The 26,169-nt window shown below is 42.8% G+C and overlaps 1 protein-coding gene across 4 annotated transcripts in view; it reads right to left on the bottom strand.

Moving 5' to 3' along the window:
• tek (TEK tyrosine kinase, endothelial) overlaps positions 1 to 26,169 on the bottom strand; it is a 74,261-nt gene that overhangs the window by 33,275 nt on the left and 14,817 nt on the right. For all 4 annotated transcript variants that reach the window (XM_036936760.1, XM_036936761.1, XM_036936762.1 and 1 more), the window contains exons 2-13: positions 15,929 to 16,069; positions 15,521 to 15,700; positions 14,656 to 14,766; positions 12,760 to 12,912; positions 11,754 to 11,885; positions 8,798 to 8,935; positions 8,122 to 8,247; positions 7,185 to 7,330; positions 6,005 to 6,149; positions 5,558 to 5,716; positions 2,597 to 2,731; positions 114 to 226 (exon numbers count right to left, since the gene is read on the bottom strand). In XM_036936760.1, the coding sequence (XP_036792655.1) occupies positions 114 to 226; positions 2,597 to 2,731; positions 5,558 to 5,716; positions 6,005 to 6,149; positions 7,185 to 7,330; positions 8,122 to 8,247; positions 8,798 to 8,935; positions 11,754 to 11,885; positions 12,760 to 12,912; positions 14,656 to 14,766; positions 15,521 to 15,700; positions 15,929 to 16,069 (1,679 nt within the window). The remainder of the gene's footprint in view (positions 1 to 113; positions 227 to 2,596; positions 2,732 to 5,557; positions 5,717 to 6,004; positions 6,150 to 7,184; positions 7,331 to 8,121; positions 8,248 to 8,797; positions 8,936 to 11,753; positions 11,886 to 12,759; positions 12,913 to 14,655; positions 14,767 to 15,520; positions 15,701 to 15,928; positions 16,070 to 26,169) is intronic.

The raw sequence follows: 26,169 nt of genomic DNA, 5'->3' as shown, positions 1-26,169 counted from the left end.
CGTACAGTGAGTGTATACATCTTAGTGTATGTATCACAGGTGGGAATTAAACCCTTAACCCTGGCATTGCTAACACTACACTCTTACCAACTGAGCCACACAGGAACACTAACCTGGTAGGTCCAGTCTTCCGTAGCCGACCCAGGCCCCATCACACGGTCCCAGGACAGGCCCAGGGAGGTCTGGGATTCAGGGACCAGCCTCACCCCCGAGGGGAGCGGGAGGTCTGGAGGAGGGGAAAGGAAGGAAGGGGTCGTTGAGGTAATTTAACCCTGATACATGGCTGTCTAACGGTCATAGGAGTTTACAACCATGTCTGAAGGTTAGAGGTCATTGGGAGACTGGGATCCCCGCCATAGGTCAGTTGATTTAGTAGTGAAATTCCTTGGGCAACCAGTCTAAAATCTCATTGTTTATGGGGTTAGTTATGTAACTCAGAGGCTAGCGATAAATCAGGTTTCTATAAGGCCTCCATGTCTCATCTGTTAGGTCAAGATCAGAGGAACATTCCTTGTGTCCATAGAGAAACATCTTGATGTAGTAGCTCAATGCTTACACTATATATACAAAAGTATGTGGACACCTTCAAATGACTGATTCAGCTATTTCAGCCACACCTGTGCTGACAAGTATGAAATCGAGCACACAGCCATGCAATCTCCATAGACAAATATTGCCGGCCTGACTGAAGAGGTCAAAGACTTCCAACGTATCACCGTCCCAGGATGCCACTTTTCCAACAAGTCAGTTCGTCAAAATTTCTGCCCTGCTAGAGCTTCCCCGGTTAACTTTAAGTGCTGTTATTGTGAAGTGTAAACGTCTAGGAGCAACAACGGCTCCGCCGGTGAAGTGGTAGACCACACAGGAACGGGACCGCCGAGTGCTGAAACGTGTTGAACGAAAATGGTCTGTCCTCAGTCGCAACCCCCTCACTACCGAGTTCCAAACTGCCTCTGGAAGCAACGTCAGCACAATAACTGTTCATCTGGAGCATAGTGAAATGGGTTTTCATGGCCGAGCAGCCGCACACAAGCATATGATCACCATGCGCAATGCGAAGCCTCGGGTGGAGTGTGGTGTAAAGCTCGCCGCCATTAGAATCTGGAGCAGTGGAAACGCGTTCTCTGGAGTGATGTATCACGCGCTTCACCATTTGGCAGTCCGACGGACGAATCTGGGTTTGGCGGGTGCCAGAAGAACTCTACCTACCTGTGTAAAGTTTGGTGGAGCAGGAATAATGGTCTGGGGCTGTTTTTCATGGTTCGGGCTAGGCCCCTTAGTTCCAGTGAAGGGAAATCTTAATGCTACATCATACAATGTTATTCTAGATCATTCTGTGCTTCCAACTTTGTGGTAACAGTTTGGGGAATGTGCCCACGTGCACAAAGCGAGGTCCATACAGAAATGTTTTGTCGAGATTGGTGTGAAAGAACTTGACTGGCCTGCACATAGCCCTGACCTCAAACCCATCGAACACCTTTGGGATGAATTGAAACTCCAACTGCGAGCCAGGCCTAATCGCCCAACATCAGAGCCCAACCTCACTAATACTGCTGTGGCTGAATGGAAGCAAGTCCCCGCATCAATGTTCCAACATCTAGTGGAAATCCTTCCCAGAAGGAGGCTGTTATAGCAGCAAAACAGGGACCAACTCCATATTAATGCCCATGATTTTGGAATGAGATGTTCGACGAGCAGCTGTCCACATACTTTTGGTCATGTAATATATATGACCTGAGGTTAAGAATAAGGTTACTGGGGTGGTTCTTACCCAGGTTACTGGGGTGGTTCTTACCCAGGTTACTGGGGTGGTTCTTACCCAAGTTACTGTGGTGGTTCTTACCCAGAATCTGAATAAGGTTACTGGGGTGGTTCTTACCCAGGTTACTGGGGTGGTTCTTACCCAGCATCTGAATAAGGTTACTGGGGTGGTTCTTACCCAGGTTACTGGGGTGGTTCTTACCCAGCATCTGAATAAGGTTACTGGGGTGGTTCTTACCCAGGTTACTGGGGTGGTTCTTAACCAGCTTACTGGGGTGGTTCTTACCCAGTTTACTGGGGTGGTTCGTACCCAGGTTACTGGGGTGGTTCTTACCCAGGTTACTGGGGTGGTTCTTACCCAGCATCTGAATAAGGTTACTGGGGTGGTTCTTACCCAGCATCTAAATAAGGTTACTGGGGTGGTTCTTACCACAGAACTAGAATGTTTGTTCATTATAATTATATGGGTTGTATGGTTCTATGGTTCTTTCAAAGCCATTCTAATTATATGGATTGTATGGTTCTATGGTTCTTTCAAAGCCATTCTAATTCTATGGATCGTATGGTTCTATGGTTCTTTCAAAGCCATTCTAATTCTATGGATCGTATGGTTCTATGGTTCTTTCAAAGCCATTCTAATTCTATGGATCGTATGGTTCTTTCAAAGCCATTCCAATTATATGGATCGTATGGTTCTATGGGTCTTTCAAAGCCATTCTAATTATATGGATTGTATGGTTCTATGGTTCTTTCAAAGCCATTCTAATTCTATGGATCGTATGGTTCTTTCATAGCCATTCTAATTCTATGGATCGTATGGTTCTATGGTTCTCACCAAGCATCTGTGTGGAGAAGCTGGCCTCTGGACCGGGAAACCCCGCCCCTCCGGCGCCATGGCGACTCAGCTGGATGAAGGTGGTGTAGTGGGTCATTGGAGACAGGTTCTCTAGCTTCACTACTGGACCAACCACTGAGAGGGAGGGAGAAAGAGAGGGGGGATAGAGAGAAAAAGAGAGAGAGGGAGAGAGAGAGAAAGAGAGGGAGAGAGATGGGGGTGAGAAAGAGAAGGAGGGATAGAGAGAGAGATATATAGAGGGAGGGAGAGAGAGGGGGAGAGAGAGAAATAGAGGGGGGAGAGAGAAATAGAGGGAGGAAGAGAGAGAGGGGAGAGAGAGAAAGAGGGAGGGAGAGAGAGAGAGTGGGGAAGAGAGAGAGGGACAGGGAGAGAAAATCATCACTTACATCCCTCAATGACTCCATATGATGCTGTTGCCAATAGTTTCTACATACAAAGAAAACATACGTGGAAGGGGACATTCTGGAACCAATGAATAGTAGTTTCCAAATCACAATAGCACACAGATGATATCATCATAATTGTTCAGTACAGTCATGAAGACAAGTGGGATTCATTTCAGGAAACACTTCACACTTCATGGATAACATTTAGCAAATCATTATCCTTCCTTTGAAACCAGGGACTATCAGACTAAAAGAGCTGCTCTAGGATCCCACCCCTACCCCCCCTGTCCATATAATCCTATTCATTATAAAGGCCTGCTCATGTATTTGCTCTCCTAATCTGAGGAACCATGGGAGTACTGAACATCAATAAAGAGTTCCTGTCTGTAGTGTATAGCAGTTCCAAAAAACTTTTCTTAATTTTTTTTACTGAACTCGGTCCGGCTTTCAACTTACTCTTGAGAGTTGTAATAGTAGAATGCACAAGGTGCAATTTCTATATTGGGTATCAATCAATCCAATATATTTACATCAGCTGATATCTCAAAGGGCTGTACAGAAACCCAGCCTAAAACCACAAACAGCAAACAATGCAGGTGTAGAAGCACGGTGGCTAGGAAAAACTCCCTAGAAAGGCCAGAACCTAGAAAGAAACCTAGAGAGGAACCAGGCTATGAGGGTGGCCAGTCCTATTCTTGCTGTGCCGGGTGGAGATTATAACAGAACATGGCCAAGATGTTAAAATGTTCATAAATGACCACCAGGGTCAAATATTAATAATCACAGTGGTTGTCGAGGGTGCAACAGGGTAGCACCTCAGGAGTAAATGTCAGTTAGCTTTTCATAGCCTTTTCATTGCCCAAGCACACCTCCGCCAAAGCCCCCACCATTTCTCCTTCACCCAAATCCAGATAGCTGATGTTCTGAAAGAGCTACAAAATCTGGACCCCTACAAATCAGCTGGGCTAGACAATCTGGACCCTTTCTTTCTAAAATGATCTGCTCTCTCTTTCGTATCGTCTGAGATTCCCAAAGGTCATCCCCCTCTTCACAGGGGGTGACACTCAAACTGCTAACAGACCTATTTCTATCCTACCCTGCCTTTCTAAGGTCTTCGAAGCCAAGTTAACAAACAGATTACCGACCATTTCGAATCCCACCATACCTTCTCCACTATGCAATCTGTTGGTCAGCGCTGGTCATGGGTGCACCTCAGCCACGCTCAAGGTCCTAAACGATATCATAACCGCTTATTCATTGACCTGGCCAAGGCTTTCGACTCTGTCAATCACCACATTCTTATTGGCAGACTCGACAGCCTTGGTTTCTCAAATGATTGCCTCGCCTGGTTTACCAACTACTTCTCTGATAGAGTTCAGTGTGTCAAATCGGAGGGCCTGTTGTCCGGACCTCTGGCAGTCTCTATGGGGGTGCCACAGGCTTCAATTCTCAGGCCGACTCTTTTCTCTGTATACATCAATGATGTCGCTCTTGCGGCTGGTGATTCTCTGATCCACCTCTACACAGACGACACCATTCTGTATACTTCTGGCCCTTCTTTGGACACTGTGTCACGGAAGGAGAGTTGTATGGCATTGAAGCTCGTCTGGAGGTTAGTTAACACAGTGTCCAAATTGTTTGGGCTCAGACCTGGATAGTATGACAGAACTCAGACCTGGATAGTATGACAGAACTCTGCAGGCTCTCTCTGCAGTAGATTAGGCACAGACCTGGATAGTATGACAGAACTCTGCAGGCTCTCTCTGCAGTAGATTGGGCACAGACCTGGATCGTATGACAGAACTCTGCAGGCTGTCTCTGAAGTAGATTGCAACTCCGCCCTCTTTGGCAGTTCCATCTTGGCGGAAAATGTTATAGTCGGGGATGGAAATTTCTGAATTTTTGGTGGCCTTCCTAAGCCAGGATTCAGACATGGCTAGGACATCAGAGTGGGCGGAGTGTACTAAAGCAGTGAATAAAGCAAACTTTGGGAGGAGGCTTCTGATGTTAACAAGCATGAAACCAAGGTTTTTACTGTTGCAGAAGTCAACAAATGATAGCGCCTGGGGAATAGGAGTGGAACTGGGGCCTACAGGGCCTGAATTAACCTCTACATCACCTGAGGAACAGAGGAGGAGTAAGATAAGGGTATGGCTAAAGGCTACAAGAACTGGTCGTCTAGTGCGTTGGGGACAAAATAAAAGCAGCCGATTTCTGGGCGTGGTAGCACAGATTCAAGGTATCACATGAATGCACGTTAGACATGGCACAATTTATAGAATTGCAAGAAAATGAGCTTTAAACCTGCAAAAATCTCTCCACCAACAAGAGTGGTATGAACAATTGTCATAAACAGTGCTTGTGCCCATACAAATACACACGCAGGGGGGGTCACAGGATGTTCCCCAATGCTGGAGTAAAACTGTTTGGGAACAGTACTGTCTGTAGTAGACAGTACAGGTAAGAGTTCATGTCTGTGGTAGACAGTACAGGTAAGAGTTCATGTCTGTGGTAGACAGTACAGGTAAGAGTTCATGTCTGTGGTGTACACTACCTTCAACGGTCTTCCATACAGAGGTATTGACCTGCTTGTAGATGACCTTGACAGAGGTCACCGGTCCGTCTCCTGTGTACGGCTCCTTGTTGACCAGCACAACCAGGTGATACGGACCACTACTGTTCAACATGGGAGGATACTGGGGCATCGGAGGGACTGAGAGAAAGAGAGGAAGAGAGAAGAGAAGTGTTCAAATTCCACATTCACGAAATGGAAGACATTTTCAAGAAAAAGACGACGAAGGAGGAGACGAAGACGAAGGAGATGAAGTGGAAGGAGGAGACGAAGAAGGCAAAGACGAAGGAGATGAAGAGGAAGGAGGAGACGAAGAGGAAGGATGAGATGAAGGACGAGTCGAAGGAGGAGACAAAGACGAAGACGGAGGAGGAGACGAAGATGGAGGAGACGAAGGAGGAGGCGAAGACGAAGCAGGTTTTCTCCTACCTTTGACGTTGACCATGAACTCTCTCTCTGCCTGCCCAGCTGTAGTTTTCACCTGACAGATCCAATAACCAGTATCTCTCTCAGTGATCTTATCCACCCTGAACTTAGACGTGGTCTGGTCATTCACCATGTCAGTGTCAAATGCCTAGGGAAAACATCAATCCAACCATACAAATATAATCACATATTAGTGCTGTGAATTAAGCATTTGATAAGAAGAAATGGCTAATGGGGTGATTGCTAATCGTGGTGATTGCTAGTCATTGCTAATGCTAATTATTTTTTAATTATCAAATAAAGAAGCACATACTTAATAGCCAATTTGATAATTTCTCTGCTACTTACATAGCTTGGTCCCAAATCCATTTGTGCTGTCTTGACATCGGTGTGTCTATGACCAGGAGTTGACAAGACAGCACAAACAGATGTGGGACCAGGCTAACATAACGTATAAGACAGCACAAACAGACGTGGGACCAGGCTAACATAACGTATAAGACAGCACAAACAGACGTGGGACCAGGCTAACATAACGTATAAGACAGCACAAACAGACGTGGGACCAGGCTAACATAACGTATAAGACAGCACAAACAGATGTGGGACCAGGCTAACATAACGTATAAGACAGCACAAACAGATGTGGGACCAGGCTAACATAACGTATAAGACAGCACAAACAGATGTGGGACCAGGCTAACATAACGTATAAGACAGCACAAACAGACGTGGGACCAGGCTAACATAACGTATAAGACAGCACAAACAGATGTGGGACCAGGCTAACATAACGTATAAGACAGCACAAACAGATGTGGGACCAGGCTAACATAACGTATAAGACAGCACAAACAGATGTGGGACCAGGCTAACATAACGTATAAGACAGCACAAACAGATGTGGGACCAGGCTAACATAACGTATAAGACAGCACAAACAGACGTGGGACCAGGCTAACATAACGTATAAGACAGCACAAACAGACGTGGGACCAGGCTAACATAACGTATAAGACAGCACAAACAGACGTGGGACCAGGCTAACATAACGTATAAGACAGCACAAACAGATGTGGGACCAGGCTAACATAACGTATAAGACAGCACAAACAGATGTGGGACCAGGCTAACATAACGTATAAGACAGCACAAACAGATGTGGGACCAGGCTAACACTTACATATATTCTGGTTTTGCCTGGTTTGAGTAGGATGATCTCACTGTGTAGAGGAGCTGGTTGACCCGTGGCGCTACAGTTGACAATGTACTGAACCCCAGCATTCACCTCTGTATCCATGGGGTTACTGACTACGACAGGTGGCCTGTCTAAAAGGAAACATCATCAACATCATCAACAACAACAACAACAACAACAACAACAATATACTGAACCCCAGCATTCACCTCTGTATCCATGGGGTTACTGACTACGACAGGTGGCCTGTCTAAAAGGAAACATCATCATCATCAACAACAACAACATCAACAATGTACTGAACCCCAGCATTCACCTCTGTATCCATGGGGTTACTGACTACGACAGGTGGCCTGTCTAAAAGGAAACATCATCATCAACAACAACAACAACAACAACAACAACAACAATATACTGAACCCCAGCATTCACCTCTGTATCCATGGGGTTACTGACTACGACAGGTGGCCTGTCTAAAAGGAAACATCAACATCAACAATGTACTGAACCCCAGCATTCACCTCTGTATCCATGGGGTTACTGACTACGACAGGTGGCCTGTCTAAAAGGAAACATCATCAACAACAACAACAACAACAACAACAACAACAATATACTGAACCCCAGCATTCACCTCTGTATCCATGGGGTTACTGACTACGACAGGTGGCCTGTCTAAAAGGAAACATCATCAACAACAACAACAACAACAACAACAACAACAATGTACTGAACCCCAGCATTCACCTCTGTATCCATGAGGTTACTGACTACGACAGGTGGCCTGTCTAAAAGGAAACATTATTAACGACAACAACAATGTACTGAATTCTTCAATTCAGGGTGAACCGTAACAACATCCACATAGCTTTAAATATAATAGTGGAGAGTTTATGGAGCTGAAGTCAGTAAGTTTTTTAACCTTCTTTCTCGCAGCGAGCACCGTGTCGTCCCACACACACGCAGCCACGGAACCGGTCGCAGTGCCCCTTGTCTCCACATTCACACGTCAGCCGGCAGTCAGCTCCATAGAACCCCGGAGGACAAGCTGGAGACACAGGTACAAACCCAGAAATACATGACAGTACTATCTATGAATAGCAAACCACTGTACTTTAGCAATAAGAAAGGTGATTGATTATTATAACCCCAGCCAGATAGGATACCATACTTTATGTTAGCCTGGTCCCAGATCTGATTGTGCTAACTTCTACGTTATGTTAGCCTGGTCCCAGATCTGATTGTGCCAACTTATACGTTATGTTAGCCTGGTCCCAGATCTGATTGTGCCAACTTCTACTTTATGTTAGCCTGGTCCCAGATCTCTTACCGTCATTGATGATAATGACAACCATAGGAACATAATGAGAATGATAGCATAAACTGATCTGGGACCACCAGATCACAACTTCATTGTCCATTTTTTATAAACATATCAATGTACAGTATATCAGTGTAGAAACAATAACCTGCCCAGGGACTGCCGATTGAAAAATTAGCCGGCTGGCTACAACCGTCACTTATACTGAAAAGTTGATTCATGTAAAAAATAAAATAAACTCAAAACTCTCAAACTCAAACATGTCCTCTCCCCTCACCTTCACTACAGTTAAATCCTCTCCAGCCAGTAGCACAGGAGCAGCCGTATGGGTCTCTCTGACAGAACACCATGGATCTGCAGTAACCATCTCTACACCACTCTTTACACGTCCTCCCAAACTTACCCTCGCCACACACTGGAAAATAAATGACACTTTGATTAGGGTTAGGGTTCATTTGGACATGTGCAGAAATATAGATCAACTATAACGTCAGTCAATATGTTAACTTTGATTAGGTTTAGGGTTCATTTGGACATGTGCAGAAATATAGATCAACTATAACGTCAGTCAATATGTTAACTTTGATTAGGTTTAGGGTTCATTTGGACATGTGCAGAAATATAGATCAACTATAACGTCAGTCAATATGTTAACTTTGATTAGGTTTAGGGTTCATTTGGACATGTGCAGAAATATAGATCAACTATAACGTCAGTCAATATGTTAACTTTGATTAGGTTTAGGGTTCATTTGGACATGTGCAGAAATATAGATCAACTATAACGTCAGTCAATATGTTAACAAATACTTAAAAAGAGATCATCCTAAATATATGGACCGTGCATCATCATTAAGGCACTAAAAAAAAACATCACTAAATACATATATGACTGTAGATCTATTTAGTGATTTATAGAGGGTCGTTTGCTTGGCTTGGCAGATCTTGGTTACTACCTACTGCCCTGACCACACCACACACTGTAAAACAAAACGGCATTCCAGCATTCTAAAGTCCAGACCAACATTCCATGGAGATTTGGAAACATTCCAAAGAGCGAGATAAGAGACCAAAGCACTAAATCACATGGCTCATAATCAGCCAGGATACATTTAGTAGACGATAAACCACATTCCCTTCGGGACAATAACGTTTTCTATCAAAATGAATGCCTGTAATGGGGGCGGCAGGGTGGCAGGTAGCCTAGTGGTTAGAGTGTAGAGGTGGCAGGTAGCCTAGTGGTTAGAGTGTGGCGGTGGCAGGTAGCCTAGTGGTTAGAGTGTAGAGGTGGCAGGTAGCCTAGTGGTTAGAGTGTAGAGGTGGCAGGGTAGCCTAGTGGTTAGAGTGTGGAGGTGGCAGGTAGCCTAGTGGTTAGAGTGTAGAGTGGTTAGAGCGTTGTGCCAGTAACCAAAAGGTTACTAGATTGAATCCCTGAGCTGACAAGGTAAAAATCTGTCCTTCTGCCCCTGAACAAGGCAGTTAACCCACTGTTCCCCGGGAGGCCGTCATTGTAAATAAGAATTTGTTCTTAACTGACTTGCCAAGCTAAAATAAAGGTTAAATAAAAATAAATAAATAAAAATAATAAATAAATAACAGGTATGAGAAAAATAGGACATACATTTAACCCCCATAACCCCAACAATCACACGCGTGATTCAGACCCCTTGATTTTTCCCACATTTTGTTTGGTTACAGCCTTATTCTAAAATGTATTAAATTGTTTTGTTTTTCTCTCCCATCAATCTACACACAATACCCCATAATTAAAAAGCAAAAACAGGTTTTTATACATTTTTAGCAAATTTATTTTAAACAAATTTAAAAAATGGAAATATCAGATTTCCATAAGTATTCAGACCCTTTACTCAGTGTTGAAGCACGTTTGGCAGTGATTACAGCCTCCAGTCTTCTTGGGTATGACGCTACAAGCTTGCCACACCTGTATTTGGGGAGTTTCTCCCATTCTTCTCTGCAGATCCTCTCAAGCTCTCTCAAGTTGGATTGTGGAGCATCGCTGCACAGATATTTTCAGGGCTCTCAAAATCATATCAAATTATTTTGGTCACATACACATATTTAGCAGATGTTATTGCAGGTGTAGCTAAATGCTATAAAAGAAAATGTAAGAAAAAACAGACACCAAAAAAAATACTACAAATTTGCTGGAGCTAGAAGCAGAGCATGTCTGTTGGCCCCATCTTTAGAACCTCCAGAGATGTTCGACCAGGTTCAAGTCCGGGCTCTGGCTGGGCCACTCAAGGACATTCAGAAACTTGTCCTGAAGCCACTCCTGCCTTGTCTTGGCTGTGTGCTTAGGGTCATTGTCCTGTTGGAAGGTGAACCCTCGCCCCAGTCTGAGGTCCTGAGCGCTCTGGAGCAGGTTTTCATCAAGGATCAGTCTGTACTTTGCTCTGTTCATCTTTCCCTCGATCCTGACTAGTCTCCCTGTCTCTGCTACTGAAAAACATCCCCACAGCATGATGCTGCCACCACCATGCTTCACCATAGAGATGGTACCAGGTTTCCTCCAGACGTGACGCTTGGCATTCCAGCCAAAGAGTTCAATCTTGGTTTCATCAGACCAGAGAATCTTGTTTCTCATGGTCTGAGAGTCTTTAGGTGCCTTTTGGCAAACTCCAAGCGCGCTGTTGTGTGCCTTTTACTGAGGATCAACAACCAACTTGACAGAGCTTGAAACATTTAAATAATAATAATAATAATGGGCAAATATTGTACTATTCAGGTGTGCAAAGCTCTTAGAAACTTACCCAGAAAGACTCACAGCTGTAATCACTCTTAGAGATTTACCCAGAAAGACTCACAGCTGTAATCACTCTTAGAGATTTACCCAGAAAGACTCACAGCTGTAATCACTCTTAGAGATTTACCCAGAATGACTCACAGCTGTAATCACTCTTAGAGATTTACCCAGAAAGACTCACAGCTGTAATCGCTGCCAAATGTGTTTCTAGCATGTATTGTCTCAGGGGGGTGAATACTTATCTAATCAAGATATATATAGTGTTTTATTATTCATTTATTATTTTAGAAATGGTATAATTTTTCTTCCACTTTGACATTACAGAGTATTTTGTATAGATCGTTGACCAAAAATTACAATTTAAATACAATTTAATCCCACTTTGTAACACAACAGAACTCTCCGGTACAGTTACATGTATAGCTAGTACAGATACAGGGATACCCTAATAGAGGAAGGGCTGTTTTTACCAGTTTCACAGGTGTGTCCCTTGAAACCGGGTGGACAGATACACTCTCCTGTCTCGTCATGACAGACCCCTCCGTTGGAGCACCGAGGACAGGTATGTTCACAGCTCGGACCCCACAGGCCAGGCTTACATTCTAGGATTTAATCATAAAACACTCGTTAGGAAGCAATTCTCTAGGCTAAAGGGGAAAATGTTTTGGTCTGCAATGGATACATTTTACTTGGGTTGAGTCAATTCTAAATGGTCAATTGAATTTCCAATGTAGTTATCAGATGAAGTTTTCTCAAAGAACTGACATATCAAAAACAGGTTGTTTTGGTAGAATAAGCAACATTGGGTAGTACTACAGTAGTACTGGGTAGAAGTAGAACTTACAGTATAATTGGGTAGTAATACAGTAGTATTGGGTAGTAATGGGTAGTAAGTACTACAATAGTATTGTGTAGAAGTAGAATTTATAGTAGTATTGGGTAGTACGGCAGTAGTATTGAGTAGTACTACAGTAGTATTGGGTAGAAGTAGAACTTACAGTATAATTGGGTAGTTTGGGGTAGTAATACAGTGGTATTGGGTAGTAATGGGTAGTACTACAATAGTATTGTGTAGAAGTAGAATTTATAGTAGTATTGGGTAGTACTGCAGTAGTATTGAGTAGTACTACAGTAGTATTGGGTAGAAGTAGAACTTACAGTATAATTGGGTAGTTTGGGGTAGTAATACAGTAGTATTGGGTAGTAATGGGTAGTAAGTACTACAATAGTATTGTGTAGAAGTAGAATTTATAGTAGTATTGGGTAGTACTGCAGTAGTATTGAGTAGAAGTAGAACTTACAGTATAATTGGGTAGTTTGGGGTAGTAATACAGTGGTATTGGGTAGTAATGGGTAGTAAGTACTACAATAGTATTGTGTAGAAGTAGAATTTATAGTAGTATTGGGTAGTACTGCAGTAGTATTGGGTAGAAGTAGAACTTACAGTAGTATTGGGTAGTATTGTGCAGTACTAACTTCTGACAATGAGCCTGGTGATGGCTGATGTGGACTTGGCTCCAGCGATGGACCTGGCTGTGTAGAGACCTGCGTCTGAGGACTTCACTCCAAGGACGGGGTAAACCAGGATGTCTGGGATCTCATTCTTAGGCACTGAGTGGATGAAGGAGCCTGGAAGAGACCGTAAGTTTTACTGAGGAGGAGTCCGGTGATCCGTATTAACATGAGGAGTTGAATATTGTTGACCCGTAGGTTGTATGTGAATATTGTTGACCCGTAGGCTGTATGTGCATATTGTTGACCCGTAGGTTGTATATGAATATTGTTGACCCGTAGGTTGTATGTGCATATTGTTGACCCCGTAGGCTGTATGTGAATATTGTTGACCCCGTAGGCTGTATGTGAATGTTGTTGACCCCGTAGGCTGTATGTGAATATTGTTGACCCGTAGGCTGTATGTGAATATTGTTGACCCGTAGGCTGTATGTGCATATTGTTGACCCGTAGGTTGTATATGAATATTGTTGACCCGTAGGTTGTATGTGCATATTGTTACCTAGGTAACCTGTTACCTAGGCTTACCAACGTTAGCATGATTGTACAAAGCCCAGCAGCCAGCCTCTGTCGCTAGCTAACACCAGTCAGCTGAATGCTATAAAATAAAGGTAGGTAGGCAATAAATGTGTGTTTATTTTCATGAGTTAGGTAGCTAGCTAACTAGTCAGCTAACGTAAAGTTATACCAGTCAGATGAGAGCTAAGGTTGGTTAGGTAGCTAACCAACAAACAAAGAAAGCTAGCTAGCTATATCGGGGCGGCAGAGTAGCCTAGTGGTTAGAGCGTTGCTGATCTGTAATCGGAGCACAAATAGTCAAGCAAACATCATCGGCTGCTATGATGGCCAGTTAACATTAACTAGCTAGCTGGGTAACGTTAGCCGACGTAAAACTATAACTTTAGCTACCGTGTATGGCCAGTTCATGCACCACAATACATCATACTTTCTTACGCAAAACATAACTAGTTAACATTAGTTACGTTAAATTTAAAACCACCAAACTTTGGGAAACTGACACGGTGCTCAAGTTAATTTGCGTTGCACAGACCAGGCTGTGATAAGGAAAAACACTGCAGTTAGCTGCGCTACATTTTTCAACTAAGAACAACCATGACCACAAAACAAACCATAGCCAAGAAATCAAATTGCTTTGTTAAGAAATAGTAAGCTAGTTATGAATTGCATATACAGTGCATTCGGAAAGCATTCAGACCCGTAGATTTTTTTTCCACATTTTATTACGTTACAGCCTTATTCTAAAATGTATTAAATACTTTTTTTTTCTTCTCCTGAGGTTCTTGTAAGTATAAAAGCAAAGCTTTCTTTCATTTAATTTTTTTAAAAGCACGAAAAGGTTTTGTAACGGTATAATATCTTACTGTGGTGTATGAAGAAACCAATACTTTACCCTGTATACGGTACAAATTACATTACTGTGGAAGCACCTTCTGTTTGAGAAGGTTTTGAATCCTAAGCAACCTGCCTACACATAGTTTGAAGTACAATACCAACATAGCTACAGTAGCAGGTCAAAGCTGTGTGATGGAAAAACCTTGGTGGAGTAGGCATTGTGGTGCTCATGTGAACTTCTTTATTTTTAGGTGTGACAGATGTGAAACGGCTAGCTTAGTTAGCGGTGGTGCGCGCTAAATAGCGTTTCAATCGGTGACGTCACTTGCTCTGCAAGGGCCAGGGCTTTTGTGCTTCATGGGTGACTGTTGTTGATGTGTGGACGGTCTAAAATTATACTGTTACATAGGCTTCAATGCCTATTCTCACTTAAAACGTATTGTTAGGTTTAAGGTTAGGGACAAACAATCAAATAGAACTAGTTAGGCTACATACTGAAAGGTTTACCATTCTTATAGATGACTGCGTCCTCTGCAAACACTTTCCTGCGTGTGAAAGAGATGTTGACATCTTCTCCTATGCTGACTGTGATGGTCAGGGACTCTGGCAGGAATGCAGCTAGGGGAAAATATAAACACAATGGTAGAATACGAAACAGACAGCAGAAACCAGGAAACAGCAGAAACCAGGAAACACAGCAGAAACCAGGAAACACAGCAGAAACCAGGAAACACAGCAGAAACCAGGAAACACAGCAGAAACCAGGAAACACAGCAGAAACCAGGAAACACAGCAGAAACCAGGAAACACAGCAGAAACCAGGAAACACAGCAGAAACCAGGAAACACAGCAGTCTGGAAGAGTTCTCCAATAATGCTTAGTTTTCTACTAGATTTAAGTAATTGTTGTGTATCTCTTGTCACGTAGTCCACAAATATTAAATAAACAACGAACAGAAATAATGTTATTGTAACTCCCTAATTGAGAACAATCAAAGCCAAACAGACAGAAAGGGGGGGGGGGGGGGGATTAATGGTGGCACAGTTTTGCTGTGACTTCGCCGTGTGACTTAGGGTCCAGAAAGGAAGGCATCAGGCAAACAAACAGTCTGACAGGAAGAAGATGCCCACGTACCAGAAATCAACCCCGCTGTCTGTCTGTAGGCTTGACATCGTTTTGCGTTTCATTAGGGAGTCGGAATAACAGTTTATCATGCCAAAATGGAATGCGGCAGAAAACGTGTCACTGGTGAACTTGTTTAATTTAAAACTTGTTTAATTTAGGAGCCACCAAAAAACATAACAGATTTTTTTTTTGCCCATAGAAAATACAGAACTGCACAGTCTAGAACACAATATCAATGCGTTAGTACCTTCATTCAGCATCTTGTAAGTATATATCTGATTTTTGTCACTCTTTCTGGCCCTGCAGTAGAATTCGCCAAAGATATCACTGCGAGTTTTCCATTCGATCTTGGAGGCATGGTGGTAGGCTGTATCAGGGCTGACAGGCAGGCTCTGGGGGTGGGTCAGGGGGAAGTCACGGCCCATACCTACCGGAAATGTACATGTTCAAAATGTGTTGGAAATACAATAACTACACCATAACACATTTTAATGTAACAAGAAAGTGTATGGTAAAAAACAAAAACAACAACAACAATAACAAAGTCTACAAATGTCAACTGTAATTGGAAACGTGATTTGACATGCCAACGGAACATGTTAGAATTTGCAAACAGAAATGTGTTCATCTTGTGTGAAAGTCCCATCCCCATTACCCAGGGTACTGCTGGAGCTGGATGTAACAATGTCCTGCCGGGAGGTCCAGTCACTACTGACACAATGGAGGGAGGAGTCTGATGATGTCACCATGGGGTCAGGGTTCACCAAGGTCAGGTCCGCTATGTCTAGGGCATCACCTGGGACAGACAGACAGAGACACACAATTTACAAAAGGAGATAAGTATCAGAGATAATAGACACAAGACAAAGTGAAAAAAAGTGGTTGGGCTATGACATCATTAGTAAACAAAGGTGTACAGTTTCCCATCATTGACCTCTACATGATATTGGAGACATTAGTATCAGTAACACATTGACCTCTACATGATATTGGAGACATTAGTATCAGTAACACATTGACCTCTCCATGATATTGGGGACATTAGTATCAGTAACACATTGACCTCTACATGATATTGGGGACATTAGTATCAGTAACACATTGACCTCTCCATGATATTGGGGACATTAGAATCAGTAACACATTGACCTCTACATGATATTGGGGACGTTAGTATCAGTGTGACACATTGACCTCTACATGATATTGGGGACATTAGTATCAGTAACACATTGACCTCTCCATGACATTGGGGACATTGGTATCAGTGTGACACATTGACCTCTACATGATATTGGGGACATTAGTATCAGTAACACATTGACCTCTACATGATATTGGGGACATTAGAATCAGTAACACATTGACCTCTACATGATATTGGGGACATTAGTATCAGTAACACATTGACCTCTCCATGATATTGGGGACATTGGTATCAGTAACACATTGACCTCTACATGATATTGGGGACATTAGTATCAGTAACACATTGACCTCTACATGATATTGGGGACATTAGTATCAGTAACACATTGACCTCTCCATGATATTGGGGACATTGGTATCAGTGACACATTGACCTCTACATGATATTGGGGACATTAGTATCAGTAACACATTGACCTCTACATGATATTGGGGACATTAGAATCAGTAACACATTGACCTCTCCATGATACTGGGGACATTGGTATCAGTAACACATTGACCTCTCCATGATATTGGGGACATTGGTATCAGTGACACATTGACCTCTACATGATATTGGGGACATTAGTATCAGTAACACATTGACCTCTACATGACATTGGGGACATTGGTATCAGTGACACATTGACCTCTACATGATATTGGGGACATTAGTATCAGTAACACATTGACCTCTCCATGATATTGGGGACATTGGTATCAGTGACACATTGACCTCTCCATGATATTGGGGACATTAGTATCAGTAACACATTGACCTCTCCATGATATTGGGGACATTGGTATCAGTGACACATTGACCTCTACATGATATTGGGGACATTAGTATCAGTAACACATTGACCTCTCCATGATATTGGGGACATTGGTATCAGTAACACATTGACCTCTACATGATATTGGGGACATTAGAATCAGTAACACATTGACCTCTACATGACATTGGGGACATTGGTATCAGTGTAACACATTGACCTCTACATGATATTGGGGACATTAGAATCAGTAACACATTGACCTCTACATGATATTGGGGACATTGGTATCAGTGTAACACATTGACCTCTACATGACATTGGGGACATTGGTATCAGTGACACATTGACCTCTCCATGATATTGGGGACATTGGTATCAGTGACACATTGACCTCTACATGACATTGGGGACATTGGTATCAGTGACACATTGACCTCTCCATGATATTGGGGACATTAGAATCAGTAACACATTGACCTCTACATGATATTGGGGACATTATAATCAGTAACACATTGACCTCTACATGATATTGGGGACATTGGTATCAGTGACACATTGACCTCTCCATGATATTGGGGACATTGGTATCAGTGACACATTGTATCACCAGTGGTGTTGATGCTGGTGTGTAAGAATCATGTGATGTATACAAACAACGTGTCTGATTAAATTTCTAGATACTACTGCACTGTTGGAGCTAGGAACACAAGCATTTAGTTAGATATTACTGTACTGTTGGAGCTAGAAACACAAGCATTTAGTGAGATACTACTGCACTGTTGGAGCTAGGAACACAAGCATTTAGTTAGATACTACTGTACTGTTGGAGCTAGGAACACAAGCATTTAGTTAGATACTACTGTACTGTTGGAGCTAGAAACACAAGCATTTAGCTATATATTACTGCACTGTTGGAGCTAGGAACACAAGCATTTAACTAGATATTACTGTACTGTTGGAGCTAGGAACACAAGCATATAGCTAGATATTACTGTACTGTTGGAGCTAGGAACACAAGCATATAGCTAGATATTAATGTTGAAGCTAGGAACACAAGCATATAGTTAGATACTACTGTACTGTTGGAGCTAGGAACACAAGCATTTAGTTAGATATTACTGTACTGTTGGAGCTAGGAACACAAGCATTTAGTTAGATATTACTGCACTGTTGGAGCTAGGAACACAAGCATATAGTTAGATACTACTGCACTGTTGGAGATAGAAACACAAGCATTTAGTTAGATACTACTGCACTGTTGGAGCTAGGAACACAAGCATTTAGTTAGATACTACTGCACTGTTGGAGCTAGGAACACAAGCATTTAGTGAGATACTACTGCACTGTTGGAGCTAGAAACACAAGCATTTAACTAGATATTACTGCACTGTTGGAGCTAGAAACACAATCATTTAGTTAGATATTACTGTACTGTTGGAGCTAGGAACACAAGCATTTAGCTAGATATTACTGTACTGTTGGAGCTAGGAACACAAGCATTTAGCTAGATACTACTGCACTGTTGGAGCTGGGAACACAAGCATTTAGTTAGATATTACTGCACTGTTGGAGCTAGGAACACAAGCATTTAGTGAGATACTACTGCACTGTTGGAGCTAGGAACACAAGCATTTTGTTAGATACTACTGCACTGTTGGAGCTAGGAACACAAGCATTTAGTGAGATACTACTGCACTGTTGGAGCTAGGAACACAAGCATTTAACTAGATATTACTGCACTGTTGGAGCTAGAAACACAATCATTTAGTTAGATATTACTGTACTGTTGGAGCTAGGAACACAAGCATTTAGCTAGATACTACTGCACTGTTGGAGCTGGGAACACAAGCATTTAGTTAGATATTACTGCACTGTTGGAGCTAGGAACACAAGCATTTAGTGAGATACTACTGCACTGTTGGAGCTAGAAACACAAGCATTTAGTTAGATATTACTGTACTGTTGGAGCTAGAAACACAAGCATTTAGTTAGATATTACTGCACTGTTGGAGCTAGGAACACAAGCATTTAGTGAGATACTACTGCACTGTTGGAGCTAGGAACACAAGCATTTAACTAGATATTACTGCACTGTTGGAGCTAGAAACACAATCATTTAGTTAGATATTACTGTTGGAGCTAGGAACACAAGCATTTAGTTAGATACTACTGCACTGTTGGAGCTAGGAACACAAGCATTTAGCTAGATACTACTGCACTGTTGGAGCTGGGAACACAAGCATTTAGTTAGATATTACTGTACTGTTAGAGCTAGAAACACAATCATTTAGTTAGATATTACTGTACTGTTGGAGCTAGGAACACAATCTTTTAGTTAGATATTACTGTACTGTTGGAGCTAGGAACACAATCATTTAGTTAGATATTACTGCACTGTTGGAGCTAGGAACACAAGCATTTAGTTAGATATTACTGTACTGTTGGAGCTAGGAACACAAGCATTTAGTTAGATATTACTGCACTGTTGGAGCTAGGAACACAAGCATTTAGTTAGATATTACTGTACTGTTGGAGCTAGGAACACAAGCATTTAGTTAGATATTACTGCACTGTTGGAGCTAGGAACACAAGCATTTAGCTAGATATTACTGTACTGTTGGAGCTAGAAACACAAGCATTTAGTCAGATACTACTGTACTGTTGGAGCTAGAAACACAAGCATTTAGTTAGATATTACTGTACTGTTGGAGCTAGGAACACAAACATTTAGCTAGATATTACTGTTGGAGCTAGAAACACAAGCATTTAGTTAGATATTACTGTACTGTTGGAGCTAGGAACACAAACATTTAGCTAGATATTACTGTTGGAGCTAGAAACACAAGCATTTAGTTAGATATTACTGTGCTGTTGGAGCTAGGAACACAAACATTTAGCTAGACATTACTGTTGGTGCTAGGAACACAAGCATTTAGCTACACCCGCAAAAACATCTGCTAAACATATGTATGTGACCAATACAATTTGATTTGATTTACTCTCTATACCGATACACTTTATATACACTTAGACAGAACATACAGATCTGAGACCAGGCTTTGTACTTTCTGGTATCATTCAAGACAGAACATACAGATCTGAGACCAGGTTTTGTACTTTCTGGTATCATTCAAGACAGAACATACAGATCTGAGACCAGGTGTTGTACTTTCTGGTATCATTCAAGACAGAACATACAGATCTGAGACCAGGTTTTGTATTTTCTGGTATCATTCAAGACAGAACAAACAGATCTGGGAATGTTGTAACATAATAATTTAACTTTCCATTTATAGTATTTTAATTTAGTTTAATAACACATCTTCAAGTATAACGAATTGGAACACAAAAGCACTCAGTCCACATGGTTGGGGATAAAAAACATAGCCAAACGAGGAAATAGAAGGCATAGAATATGGGTCTGTGTGAATGTGTTGTGATGGAAGGTGTGTTGAGTGTTCTTTGGTGTTTTGTAAAAGTGTGGCGTTTAAGTGAGTGAGAAAGGAAATGGTTTCAGATCCCAGAACCGGTGTGTGTCTGTTGAGCGAAAGAGCTTTTCAATGTTGTTCCAGATGAGGGATATACATTTTATAATGATTTATACATCTACATTCTCCTATCGTGACGGAACAGTACCCAACCCTATACCCTAGACACCCCCCTGAGAGACCCATACACTAAAGAGGAAGTCCGTATCTGTTTTATGGTTTTATGGCCCTTCTGTAATGTAAGTTGCCTGTATGCAGACAAAACAGAAAGAGGAATGTGGTCAGAGACCTACTAGAGCAGCACAGCGCCGTCAAGACTGAGCCTGCCTGACAGGGTTGATCCAACAAAGCCAGACCCCCCTGATACGAGCATTTCCAGGGAGTTTTCCCTAGCCACTGTGCTTCTACGCCTGCATTTCTTGCTGTTTGGGGGTTTTAGGCTGGGGGGTTTCTGTACAGCACTTTGAGATATCAGCTGATGTAAGAAGGGCTTTATAAAATACATTTGATTGAAATTTGATTGATAGGAGAGCATAATATACAAGGTATCATATGCAAATATAGTGGGGATTCCGGTGGGGTGCCCCCCACCCAGGTAGTGGCAGCGCTGTTAACACTGGCTGCAGTAACCCATGACGAGAGGGCACACCTGGACAATCAGAGAGGGGGACAAATTATTGTGACCTTGGTGACACTAAATAATCAAAAGGTCTGACTGTGTAACGGATGTGAAACAGCTAGCTTAGTTAGCGGTGGTGCGCGCCAAATAGTTTTTTAATAGCTACAGTTGAAGTCGGAAGTTTACATACACCTTAGCCAAATACATTCTAACTCAGTCTTTCACAATTCCTGACATTTAATCTGAGTAAAAATTCCCTGTTTGACTTTGTTGTCCTTAAGCCATTTTGCCACAACTTTGGAAGTATGTTTGGGGTTATTGTCCATTTGGAAGACCCATTTGCAACCAAGATTTAACTTCCTTACTGATGTCTTGAGATGTTACTTCAATATATCCACATAATTTTCCTCCCACAATGATGCCATCTATTTTGTGAAGTGCACCAGTCCCTCCTGCAGCAAAGCACCCCCACAACATGATGCTGCCACCTCTTGATGTCAGCCATCCTCTTCAGTGCCATCTTATTTATGTGTATGTATCCATGTATGTACGACATAACATATTAACGTTTGGTGTGGTCACATAAGACAGAACGTTACTTAAGACTAAAATGAAAGGAGGTTGGATGGACGTATAACGTGAACGTCTAGCAACCCGAAGGTTGCGTGTTCGAATCTTATCACAGGAAACGTGTTACTTTGCAACTACATAGCATGTTAGCTAACCCTTCCTCTGACCTTAACCCTAGCTCCAGAGGTGGCATCACAGGTTCAAAAGTGGTGTGGAAAAATGACAGTGTCTCTTTTTCTCATGACCTGGTCAGGTAAAGCTCTGGTTCGCACGGTACTGTATGACAGGGTCCAATGGTAATGTGTCTTCCTCACTGGTCCAACCCGGGCCAGTTGGCCAAAAATCTCCTGGGTGAAAATATTTTCAACTGGTCCGGACCAGTTGTAGTTTTGAAATGCATATGGGATCATGCAGGGCTTATAGATTGGCATGCTTTCTCTCTATATTCAGATATTAAAAGGCTACATTTGGTTGTTATGATATGTATTATAAGCTGTGTAATATAATTTAGCAATGTGAGTCATTACTCTATTCTTTAGAATTGCATTGTATTAATCGCGTTCATTTTTATTTTTTTCAAAATAAGACACTGCCCCTTTAAGACAACTGCGTTCCATAAGAGAGATCGTCATGGCTACAGTAGGCTAGCTAAAGTGTATTTTTGTAGCTTTCTTTTTGCACACTATCAACAGTAGCCAGCATATTGCTAGTATGTTCACTGTTGAAAGGTTTACTTGTAAATCACTTTCCCCTAAAATAAACATGCCCAAATGAATAGATTGATGGGCAATTAGCTTTGCTCAGAACAGCTAGCGTGTGTTGTGCGAATGTAGCAATCAACTTCTGTGTTGCTCGAGTGCTCGAAAGTTGTGACTCGTGGGAGCGTAGTGGTGCTTGAATGAACAACCACTCACATTGCTCAAATACAAATAGCGTGACTTTTCTGGGTCTTCAATGGTAGACTGCAACAGAGCATGTAAAAGTTGACCTGGAAAACAAATTAGCGGCCCCACACCAGATTGAACAGTACTGGGGAAAATGTCGTCTCGCCTTTCTGGCAGCTCAGCACCTAGCGAACATTAGCGTAAGCTACCTAGACACCTAGCTAACCTTAGCCACAACTAATTGGAATTCCCAACATATCATACATACTGCAAATTCATAACATATTGTAAGAATTGCATGATGGACATGCACAAATTAATACATACCATACTAAACATAACATATCATACTCATGTGAGTGTCTCAGATTTCCGTATACTATTTTACGTCTACCCCTGAGTCCAGGTTGGATGTAGCGACCCTGACAGGTTATCAGCCCGATCACATCCATCATCATTAGTTGTAGTACAATCAGGTAATACATGCAGTCTGTGGTGGTTCCCTTCCTTCCCCCTGTGTTTAACCCTAATGTATGGAATCAATGGAATGTTAATGTATCAGAGTTAATTTCATGGAGACCATGGGGAGACCATACCCATCTGAACGCAATTGACTTGTTGCCAGTTTTCCGTTCGGCAGCCATTGTTACTAAGAGAACCAATTTATTTTTGTCTCACATATAAAGATGGAAGCATCTGAGATTAATCTGCATTGTTCAAAACAAAATGCCAATGCAGTGTCATAGCTCTGACATGACCATGACCAGAACCATTCCTCTAGCTGTAAATCAGCAACAGCTCTACTCTCCTTTCAAGTGACTAGTGGGGGATATCCATCCACCTAAAGTACACTGACCAGTTGGTCAGGCAGGAATGATGGGTCAGTGTTTCAAAGCCGTTCTGGCTTTGCCTGTTATCTGTCTCTGAGCTAGCTGTGATTTACAACTGGTGGAGGATGAGAGAGCACAGCACAGAGAACGAGAGAGAGAGGAGAGAGAGAAAGAGAAATACAGAGACAGACAGAGAGCGAGAGAGAGAGAGAGAGAGAGAGAGAAATCCATGATGTACACAATAAGTGTGCAGTTAAAATTGACAAAAAGAAACACACTGGTTTCTTTTGTCAGGGCTGGGGGATGATACAGGGATGCAGCTTGAGCCCCACACATCAACATACATGGGGCCTCCCGAGTGACGCAGCAGTCTAAGGCACTGGAGTGCTTGAGGCGTCACTACCGACCCAGGTTCAATCCCAGGCTGTGTCACAGCCAGCCATGACCGAGAGCACAATTGGACCAGCATCGCCCGGATTAGAAGACGGTTTGACTGGGTGGACTTTACTTGGCTCATTGCTCTCTAGCAACTCCTTGTGGCGAGCCAGGTACCTGCAGGCTGACTTCAGTTGGACGGTGTTTCCTCTGACACATTGGTGTCGCTGGCTACCGGGTTAAGCGGGCAGGTGTTAAGAAGCACGGTTACACCTTCGCCTCTCCCGAGCCAGTTGGGGAGTTGCAGTGATGAGACAAGATTGTAATTGGATATCATTGAAAAAGAGGGTAAAATATTCACAAAAAAGCACATACAATACGTTGGACACCTGTTCATTGAACATATTTTTCCATAATCATGGGCATTAATATGGAGTTGGTCCCCCCCCTTTGCTGTTATAACAGCCTCCACTCTTCTGGGAAGGCTTTCCACTAGATGTTGGAACATTGCTGTTATAACAGCCTCCACTCTTCTGGGAAGGCTTTCCACTAGATGTTGGAACATTGCTGCTATAACAGCCTCCAATCTTCTGGGAAGGCTTTCCACTAGATGTTGGAACATCGCTGCTATAACAGCCTCCACTCTTCTGGGAATGCTTTCCACTAGATGTTGGAACATTGCTGCTATAACAGCCTCCACTCTTCTGGGAAGGCTTTCCACTAGATGTTGGAACATCGCTGCTATAACAGCCTCCACTCTTCTGGGAAGGCTTTCCACTAGGTGTTGGAACATTGCTGCTATAACAGCCTCCACTCTTCTGGGAAGGCTTTCCACTAGATGTTGGAACATTGCTGCTATAACAGCCTCCACTCTTCTGGGAAGGATTTCCACTAGATGTTGGAACATCGCTGCGGGGACTTGCTTCCATTCAGTCACAAGAGCATTAGTGAGGTAGGGCACTGATGTTGGGCGATTAGGCCTGGCTCGCAGTCAGCGTTCCAATTCATCCCAAAGGTGTTCGATGGGGTTGAGGTCAGGGCTTTGTGCAGGCCAGTCAAGTTCTTTCACACAGAACTCGACAAACCATTTCTGTATGGACCTCGCTCTGTGCACGGGGCATTGTCATGCTGAAATAGGAAAAGGCCTTCCCCACTGTTGCCACAAAGTTGGAATCACAGAATCGTCTAGAATGTCATTGTATGCTGTAGGGTTAAGATTTCCCTTCACTGGAACTAAAGGGCCTGAAGCAAACCATGAAACAGCCCCAGGCCATTATTCCTCCTCCACCAAACTTTACACTATGCATTTGGGCAAGTAGCGTTCTCCTGGCATCCACCAAACCCAGATTCATTCATCAGACTGCCAGATGGTGAAGCGTGAGTCATTACTCCATAGAACACGTTTCCACTGCTCCAGAGAACACGTTTCCACTGCTCCAGAGAACACGTTTCCACTGCTCCAGAGAACATGTTTCCACTGCTCCAGAGAACACGTTTCCACTAATATAGAGAACACGTTTCCATTACTCCAGAGAACACGTTTCCACTGCTCCAGAGAACACGTTTCCACTGCTCCAGAGAACACGTTTCCATCACTCCAGAGAACACATTTCCACTGCTATAGAGAACATGTTTCCACTGCTATAGAGAACACGTTTCCATCACTCCAGAGAACACGTTTCCATCACTCCAGAGAACACGTTTCCATCACTCCAGAGAACACGTTTCCATCACTCCAGAGAACACATTTCCATCACTCCAGAGAACACGTTTCCACTGCCCCAGAGAACAAGTTTCCACTGCTCCAGAGAACACGTTTCCACTGCCCCAGAGAACAAGTGTCCACTACTCCAGAGAACACGTTTCCACTGCTCCAGAGAACATGTTTCCACTGCTCCAGAGAACACGTTTCCACTGCTATAGAGAACATGTTTCCACTGCTCCAGAGAACACGTTTCCACTGCTCCAGAGAACACGTTTCCATTACTCCAGAGAACACGTTTCCACTACTCCAGAGAACACGTTTCCATTACTCCAGAGAACACGTTTCCACTGCTCCAGAGAACACGTTTCCACTGCCTCAGAGAACATGTTTCCACTACTCCAGAGAACAGGTTTCCATTACTCCAGAGAACACGTTTCACCTGCTCCAGAGAA

The sequence above is a fragment of the Oncorhynchus mykiss genome, chromosome 12 (genome assembly GCF_013265735.2).
Source record: "Oncorhynchus mykiss isolate Arlee chromosome 12, USDA_OmykA_1.1, whole genome shotgun sequence".
NCBI classification, from domain to species: Eukaryota; Metazoa; Chordata; class Actinopteri; order Salmoniformes; family Salmonidae; genus Oncorhynchus; species Oncorhynchus mykiss.
The sequence above is the reverse complement of the archived record's forward strand: the minus strand, read 5'-3'. Positions and strand labels throughout refer to the sequence as shown.